General features: G+C 36.5%; 1 protein-coding gene across 1 annotated transcript; it reads right to left on the reverse strand.

The window, feature by feature from the left end:
* Nucleotides 1–2,413: 2,413 nt before the first annotated feature.
* ATP5IF1 (ATP synthase inhibitory factor subunit 1) lies at nucleotides 2,414–8,988 on the reverse strand. Its single transcript, XM_053707076.1, has 3 exons — nucleotides 8,828–8,988; nucleotides 6,459–6,571; nucleotides 2,414–2,678 (listed from the first exon to the last, which is right to left on the reverse strand). Exons 1-3 carry the CDS (start codon nucleotides 8,903–8,905, stop codon nucleotides 2,537–2,539), a joined length of 333 nt encoding a protein of 110 aa, XP_053563051.1. The 5' UTR covers nucleotides 8,906–8,988; the 3' UTR covers nucleotides 2,414–2,536.
* Between the last annotated feature and the right edge of the window lie 616 nt (nucleotides 8,989–9,604).

Raw genomic sequence — 9,604 nt, forward strand, 5'->3', positions numbered from 1 at the left:
AGCCACAATCCACCTTTTGCGCACCTCCAGGAGAGTCCACTTTCTCTTTTTATCAATAAAAGAGAATAAAATACACATACAAATGTTATTACAATAGAATAAAATAAATAAAATATTAAAAACAAAACATCCCCGATATGGATCCAAGTATGAATGCCAGAGGATCTTTATATATGAGTCTTCATATATGAGTCTTCTGATATAGAAAAGCCAGGAACGCTGGAAAACAATAAGATTCCAATGAGAAGCAAAATACGAAACCACAACAAAAGGTGTCAAGTCTTACTTACGAGTGTGGTATGAAGATCCTCATAGGTGTACAGTGCTTTCAAACAGTTGCGATAATTCGGCTGGGCTGATTTGAACAGCGTGTATTTGGCAGAGCTGGTGGTTCACATCGTGTGTACGGACAATTACAGTCCCAAAAAGCTTTCGCTGGAAACAGAAAGTGCAAGAACTGGACTGTAAAAATTGTAGCTCCTGAGAAGATGAGAGGCTGCCGACACTGGTCTTTTTTGTAAGCAAAGGGAGGTGTGTTGCTCTATGACTCCAGTAAGAATAAAAAACCATTGCAGGGATCCCTGTAATTATCCGCACACGCTGTTCAAATCAGCCCAGCCGAATTATCGCAACTGTTTGTAAGCACTGTGTATACCTATGAGGATCTTCATACCACACTCTGTGTGAGACAGACTTGACACCTTTTGTTGTGGTTTCGTATTTTGCTTCTCATTGGAATCTTCTTTTATTCCAAAGTTCCGGGCTTTTCTATATCAGAAGACTCATATTTAAAAAAAAAAAACTCTGGCATTCATACTTGGATCCATATCTGAAATGTTTTGAATATCTTATTTCTTTTATTGTATTGTAATAACAATTGTAGATGTATTTTATTCTTTTATTGATACTACGTATACATTTTTTGCTGAAATGTTGCTCGTATGATTATACGAGTCATTTGTTTAACGATTGCGCTTTAATCATTGTATTAACTGTTAATCTATTTGGTTCATATTTGTATTGAACCCATCATTATACACTTTTTAGTTTTTATAAACTATAGGTCTACTAATTTAAGGTGTTTATTTATACACCTTATATATTGATTTTTATATATATATTTTTTTACACACTTTTAAGTGTTCTCTCTAGTGCTTATTAATTACACGTTTAGTCACGCAAGGTACGTCACAAATACACCACACACCCCTTTTGAATCACCTGACTGATTTGTTACTCATTTTTTCCCCACACAATTTATCTTGCATATTCACATTCATAAAAACCTCTATTGTCATCTTGGTTACTAATTTAGCTTCTGGTTGGCGCACAGTACATTATTCTTTTTCTCAGTCAAAAAAAATCCTTCAGAGCCTAGAATGCTTTTTGTTTTCTTTAATATTTTGCATGGGGGGGGGGGGGGAATCAACTGCATCCCAGCACCTATTAACACCTTCCACATTATTTAAATTCTTTGTATAATAGGTGTTGGAAAAACAATTTTCATTTCTTGGGTAGAAACCCAGACTTCTTTTTACAGGACCTTTCTGGATGTTTTTTTTCCTGTTCCGAACTCACAATTACTAGGACAATTGTCCAGGTCATCTAAAGTTTGACGATCATGGCTGTCTCTCCCGCTTCCCTTGAGTTATTCTGCCATATTCATGCACCAATCTCTGTTTTCTTCTGGTTCCTCTGCTTCTCTTTCAAAGGATAGGGTCTTCTGTAACAGCATGCGCTTTTGAAATTTGCAAATATGTGTGAGATTCTTGAACCCTTTCATGGATGGGCTAATTTGTCTACATCAGAACAATGTTTCAAAGTAAACAAACTGAAATCATGTGTTTGTGCATGCGATCGTGAGATTTCAATAATGGGATTGGGCCAGGGGGCGTCCCTATAACACTAGGCACGTCCTCCAGACCGCAATCACATTCAAGAAGTGCAATTGGCTTCAGTACAGCCAAACTGCTAGGACGTTCCATGCCGGTCTAATGGCGCTAAAGCCCCCCGCGGTTAGGAAGGCATGGAACATTTTAACGTCGGGCAGAGGTTAAGGTCTGGATTGTTTGCAGATTTTTAATCAATTCTTCTCAACGTTTATTCTTTAAGTGCTATATGCACAATGCGTATTTAAAGACAAATAAAAAAATAAAATACAGCGTATAGTAGTGCTGGAAAACTGTTCAAAATGTAAAAGCCAACCAAAAAAAAATAATAATCTAGGAACCAGGTATTACTCAGTACATTATTAATCACTTATTTTTTGTTTGCATGAGGTGTGTATGACTGAATGGTTGGGGCCAGTTTAGTCATTGAATAATTATTTATTACATCTATACAGTGTTGGGTCTTGTTCTAATAATATTATACAAAAATGTTTTATGGTATAAAGGACAAAAACATAAGCACATAAAGTTTATATTTTATTGAAATAAATGCAGGCTATCACAAAAGTGTCACACGGGAGCAAACGTACGGTATGTTATATTACTCCAACCAAAAAGCAAACACAGCAGAGCCATAATTAACCGTCTCAGTCATCATCCTTAAGATTCTTAATTTTGTTCTTGTGTCTCTCAATCTCCTTTTGCAAACGATGAATCTCGTTCTTGTGATGGTCAATTTCTTCCTCATGGTGTTTTTTCAGAGCAGCAATCTGTTCATGCTCCTTCTGCCTGCAAAACATTCAAGTTGACTAAATTAAATTTCCCTCTATTATAATCTATACCAGAAAGCAAGAACAATTTTACAAAAAGCAGTCACAAGAATGCAGTGCAAAATTAGAGGGTAAGCATACAATATTAATGCTCAATAATATGCAAAAGGAAACTGGTGATCAGAGGGTGCAATTTTACAACACTTAAAGTGAATGTCAACCCTGTTTTTAAAAATACTATTAAATACAGGGGCAGTTTCATTCATTAAAGTTTACATTGAAGCCGTTCTTTTAAAATACTTACCTTTTATTCCTAGCAAGCGTGGTACACCGGAGCAGCAATTCCCCCGCCTCCAGGTCGTTTTACGTCAGAAATGAAAAATCCGGCTTCCTCCAATGGCTCCCCCCCCCCCCCCAGAGCAAACATTGCCTGAGGCCACACCGTGATTGGAGGAAGCCGGATTCATCATTTCTGACATAAGAGACGTCCTGGGGCGGAGGAAATGCTGCTCCAGTGTTCCATGCTTGCTAGAAATAAGAAATAAAAAAAAAAAAAAAAAAACCCGCAAGCATTTTAAAAGAACAGCTTCAATGTAAAACTTTCATGAATGAAAGTACCCCTGTTTTTAATAGTATTTTTAAAAACAGGGCTTTCATTTGTGAAAGTTGGCATTCACTTTAAAATCACTTCTAGTTTCAAATGTGCATTGTTCTCTTGGTACCCATTGTTGAAAGCTAGCTGGTGACTGCTGCCTGAATACATTTGTGTCTTGTTATTGGCTAACTAGATTTGTTCAGCAAGCTGCCAGTAGTGCAATGATGTTCCTTCAGCAATGGATAAGAGAATGAAGCATATTTGAAAGTTGTTTAAAATTGCATGTTGTATAAGAAACATGAATGCAATTTTTGGGGGTTTCAGTCCCTTTAAAAAGGGGATGTAAAGTCAAAAAATTAATATTTCATGGATTCATGCAGTTTAAACAAGTTTCCAGTTTACTTCTATCTAATTTGCTTTGTTCTCTTGCTATCATTGGTAACTTATGCAGGTTCAGGATCAGCAATGCACTACTGGGAACTAGCTGCTGCACATATGCCTCTTGCCATTGGTTCACCCAATATGCTCAGCTAGCTCCTAGTAGTGCATTGCTGCTCCTGAACTCACCTAGGTTACCAACGATACATTTATGTTAAACACGAAGTGCATGCATTTACAGCTGACCCTTAAAAGAGACATTAAAGTGCAGTGCCAAATAAAATGCGGTTTGAGCCATTAGCAGGGGATAAACGCATGTGCTAACGTATAGTTAAAGTCAGCTCCTGAACAGCAATGCACTACTGGGGGCTAGCTGAACACATCTGGTGAGCCAAAGATGAGAAGTGTGTAGTCACTAATCACTAGCTAGATCCCAGTAGTGCATTGCTGCTAAAGAGTATGTACATGATTTTCAAAACAAAATAAATATGGATCTAATTATTTAAATAATTTAGACTTTATATCCCTTTAAAAGGGCATCAAGCACCTCTTGATTGTGTGTAGATTTGTGCTTGACTCTACACAAGAGAAAAAAACAAAACAAATTGCAAATCAAAAAATTAGTTTAGACAGTGTGCAGCATTTTGAAAACCTAGGTTACAGATGAAGCACAATTTAAACAGCAATAGGAAGTAACTTCTTGCAACAAAAGGATATAGGTACTACTTCACACAGTTCTTTGCCCAGCATACAGTGTTTAGGTAGTACCTACATCCAGTACACAGGTGCGTGCTGTGGCCCCCGCTGTCAGCTAAGACATCGGGAGGCGCAACTAGGGGACAGTAGGCATATGCCTTCATATGGTAATAGCATTGATCTCACTCCCTTAACATATGAAGCCAGATCACAGATAGTTACAGAGTGTGACACATCTATCTTCCATTGGAGCCGATTTGGAGAGCAGTTTAGTGGAGGAGGGAGAGAGATATACATATACACACGTGCGCTAGACTTGTGTGTGTTGTGTCAATTTGTTTGGTAATTTTCCCTATAGGCCTTGCACCCAGACTTGTCTGGGGTTAACTGCTTGGGACAGTACAGCTACCTGTGAGTGCTATTGAGCACCCAGGGCTGAGCATGTAGCAGGATAAACACACACACTTAATTGGAGTGACCGGTCACAATAGTAATTATACTGTGTATTTATAATAAATTGTGCATTGTTTATATCCTATCCAGGTTCGTTCTGTTGCTTGTAGTGCTTTTTTTAGTATCTTCATAACTCTATTGTTTTTGAGCTGTAGCAGCTGGCTTCTCTAAGATAGCTGTCAGATGATAGGTCTGCAATGGAGGTTATACCTTACATTTTTATTTCTAGTGCAAACAAAAGCCATCTGACAAAACGCATCCTTGTGTGGCAATATGCCCCCAACCTGGCTTACCGGTGACCTAGGACATTGTGTCCTAACCTGAGATTCCCACCTGTATTGGAGTAGTGGTTACTGGAAAGTACACCACTCGCATCTGAGCGTGGAGTGTTTGGGTCACCAACAGCTCGAGGATTAACATAGTGAATCAGAGATGGCTTTGCACTAACCTTCTGAGATGATATTTGAACCGCAGGAGATATTTGGTGCCGTGGCCATTTAGTATATATTTTGCTCATGATATTGATCCTCATTGTGCAAAAAGAAACTGGAGCGTGTTAAAGGGCCATGAAACCCACATTTTTTTCTTTCATGATTTAGAAAGAGAATGCACTTTTAAACATCTTTCTAATTTACTTATATTATCTAATGTGTTTTATTCTCTTTGATATTCTTTGCTGAAAAGCATATCTAGATATGCTCAGTAGCTGCTGATTGGTTGCTGCACATAGAAGCCTTGTGTGATTGGCTCACCATGTGCATTGCTTATTCTTCAACTAAGGATATCTAAAAAATTAAGCAAAATAAATAATAGAAGTAAATTGTAATGTTTAAATTTGTATTATCTATCTGAATCATGAAAGAAAGATTTTGGGTTTAGTGACCCTTTAAGAGTACAGCAAATGCCTGGCAACAATAACTCTCCTCTCTATAGTGGTTTCACCGGTGCATGTGGTAACACACTAAGTGCCCAGAGCAGTGATTTATTGGAGTAATGCGCTACAGTTGCCATGTCACTGGTATATTAAAATTTTAATCTTGTCACATGTATATAATACATTTTGTGATGTGAAATATCTAGCCTCCCATACATTTTTTTGTAGTGCAGCTTGAATAACACTTTAGACTCTAAACCTCTTTTCCCCCTCTTAAAAAAAAAAAAAAAAAAAAAGACATGCTCTAACAAACCAACTTAGGACATGTTACAAATGCAGTTTCTCTCAATTAATCTTTAAGCCATTATAAAAATAAATAAAAAAATAAAAAATGTATATATAGTTTAATAGTTTAAAAAGACTTTGTCCTTTGAAATTAAATGAATCCAACACATTAATAACATTGACGTTAACATTCTCAAAAAAAAAAAAAAAAAAAAAAAAAGAGATACAAATAAAACAAATTTGTGAGTAAATGCCTCTATCTAGTGTTGAAACAGAAGCACTCCATCGTCTTGTTTTATCTACAGCTACTGTGTGAAGTTTAAAACATATTTAATATATTGTAGAGGAAAACAAAAGTTAAACTGAAGAAAAATTAAATTTGGCAATACCATTTTAGCTAAACTTGATCAGAGATTCCCACATTATATAACCAATAATAAAAGATATTGATATACAGAGGCATATAGAATTAAACACATAACAGCTATATATAGATATTTGCAGTCTACAGTACTTACCGAAAATACCTCTCCTCCTCTGCAGCTTGACGTTTGCCAAAGGCTCCTCCTGCCTCTCTCACTGAACCTCCACCACCACCTCCCTTTCCAGCACCTTTACCCAATTCTCCTAACTGCAGCAGAAAAAAAAAAAAAAAAAAGGTAGCAAATAGGACCAGAGAATTAGTTCCATGGCAGTAAAGACACAATCCGGTTTTAATTTTTTGAAAGATCACATTCACACAAACCACTTAATATTTTTGGAGTGTCCACAGGAGGAGAAAAAAAAAAAAAAAAAAAAAAAACAAACCCACACACATTCCCCTCAAAATGGCAATGTCCTATAATTCATATTACTCGCCCTATCAACACAGTGCTCCTCACTTGAATGTAACATTTTCTCAAAATGGCTACTAATCATTTGGATTCTCCTTTGAATTGTCCCCCTTACACCAGTTTGCTATAAACTTTCCAACAATATTTGAACTATGTAGATAACATTACCATAACCTACGTTGTATGACGTTGTATGACATGTGTTTTACAACATTCTTGTAAAAACACTAGAATTATAAGACCCTATATATTGCACCCATTATTACTACTTGAAAGAAAACTCTTAAATGATGTTTAGGATTTAAAAGAACAGTCAAGTTAAAAAACAAACAAAAAAAAAACCACACCCCCTCTCTAGGAGGTTCATATGCTAATGTCTTAGACCTTGAAGGCTGCCTCTGCATTTGACAGTTTTTCACCACCAGAGTGTGTTAGTTCATGTGTTTCATATAGATAATATTGAGCTCATGCATGTGAATTTACAAAGGAGTGAGCACTGATTGGCTAAATTGCAAGTCTGTCAAAAGAAGTGAAATAAGGGGGCAGTCAGATTATCTTTTAAAGCAAAAATTCTAGTGTTGGTTGACCCTTTAAATTAGATTTCCTTGCCACTTTTTAAGGGAAAATAATGCATTTCTAGTAACCCAAAGCTTCCCCATTCAATGTGGCTCACTACCTCCTCAACCCTGCAAAATCTACCCATTTTAATATCGCAATTTGCAAACCCCACAAAGTATCGCCCACTTAATGTCACATCAATCAATGGCAAACTGCACTCCATTCATAAATATCCCTCTTTTACAAGATTAAAGGGATATAATACCCAAATTTTTAAACACTTGAAAGTGATCAAGTATAGCTGTAAAAAGCTGACTAGAAAATATCACCTGAGCATCTATGTAAAAAAGGAAGATATTTTACCTCAAAAGTTTTTAAGTAGCCACATCCCATTGTAAAGGACTTCTAAGCAGCAAATCAGTATGTCTGAACGATTTGAGCCTCAAGCACTCATGTTATTTCTCTATTCAGTGTAAGGAAATTTACAATGAAATCTCATGAGATCACAGTAAAAGAGTTCATGACTTCAGCACTGCTGATGCTGATTGGCTGCTGTTCATTTCTTCATTTATTATTTTTTTACCTGCAGCTTGGCAGTAACTGAGTATAACTTTTTACACAGAACTTATTCTGCTCAGCTGAGGAAATTGTGAGGTAAATTATCTTCCTTTTTTACATAGAGATGCTCAGGTGATATTTTCCTGTCAGCTTTTTACACTTATACTGCATCAGTTTCAAGTGATTTAGCATAGGAGTATTATATCTAGCCAATTATACATTTATAGCAATTTGACAAAACAAAGCGTCACCACATCCAATGTGAAATTTTGCCCTGCTCATTTCAAAATACCATTCAATTAATGCAAGGATTTCTCTAAGTAAACTATAACTCATCCAAAAGGAATACTCACCCAGCATAATAAACTAGACATGGTAATGTAGCTAAATGACCACCTAACCACTGCATAAAGCAGTGCTAGTAGCACGGCTCCATAACTAGCGCTGCAGATTGGATCAGTGGCAGTTTCTGCTCAAGACCAGCAGTGCTCTGAGGGTCCTAAGCAGTACTTCTACTGTGTGTTGAACACCTTTGTGGTGGTAAAACACACAGTAATACAGAATTGATAGTCTTAAAATAATAAGCTCTAACAAATATTTCGACTTTCATGACACATTACATATGCAGTTTCTCTCAATGATGTTTAAACCATTATTTTAAAAAACATACAGTAATGTAATATTACCAGGTAAAGTGTAATAGTTTATAAAGGCTTTGTCCAACATGTTAGTAAAATAACTTTTAGATACAGGTTAACATGCTCAAAAGATAAATTGGTGAGTAAATGCCTTTATCTAGCGTTGAAACATAAACACAAAATGGCATGGTCTTTTAGCAACATCGTAGCTAAATAACTGCATAACTTCGATGTGACTCCATAAAGCACAACTCGTTCTCCGCAAACCGTTTTATCAAGTAACCAGATGCCACATATCACCTGATCAGAGGATCGGCGCATCTGCACATAAAGTACGTTTCTAACACCAGAGCGGAGCAAAGACAACGATCCGGCCATTTTCCCCTCACACCTGACCTTGCCAACCGCGCGTAGGTTTCAGAGACTTCTGGCTGAGTCACTGTCAAGTCAAACGTCCGCCCTTGGAACCAATAAAATACTTTAATATACGCATGCGCACGAGGTAGCCTCTCAGATCTTGCGTTCCAACCCTCATTTTGCCTGCGACCGCTAATGCATTGCTCAAGCTGTAGAACCAATAAGACACTTACGTGACGTAGTAGTGAGCTTTAGTGACTGAAAGTCTGTGATTTTTTGCTCGCATACGTAGGGATAATTTGGCTTTAATTTGTAATGTCAATAGACTGACACGCATAGTTGCTTTACAAATAAATTATCTTATTAAAAACAAATGTTCACGAATATATTATTAAAATGGTTTCTCCTAGAACCTTAGACAAAATGCCTTCTCTGTTTCCACATACTCCTTATATTTTGCCTTTTAGAATGTATACATTTTTCCCTAACACAAGTATATATATTTTATTATTTTTTTTATTATTTTTTTTATAAACAATTTATGGATCTGGCATGCAGTAACATTTAAAGGGACAGTTAACACCATAATTTTTGTTGTTTAAAAAGAAAGATAATCCCTTTATTACTCATTCCCCAGTTTTGCATAACCAACACAGTTATAATACATGTAATACCTCTGTAATTACCTTGTATCTAAGCTTCTGCTGACTGCCCCCTTAT

The sequence above is a fragment of the Bombina bombina genome, chromosome 3 (genome assembly GCF_027579735.1).
Source record: "Bombina bombina isolate aBomBom1 chromosome 3, aBomBom1.pri, whole genome shotgun sequence".
Classification (NCBI taxonomy): Eukaryota; Metazoa; Chordata; class Amphibia; order Anura; family Bombinatoridae; genus Bombina; species Bombina bombina.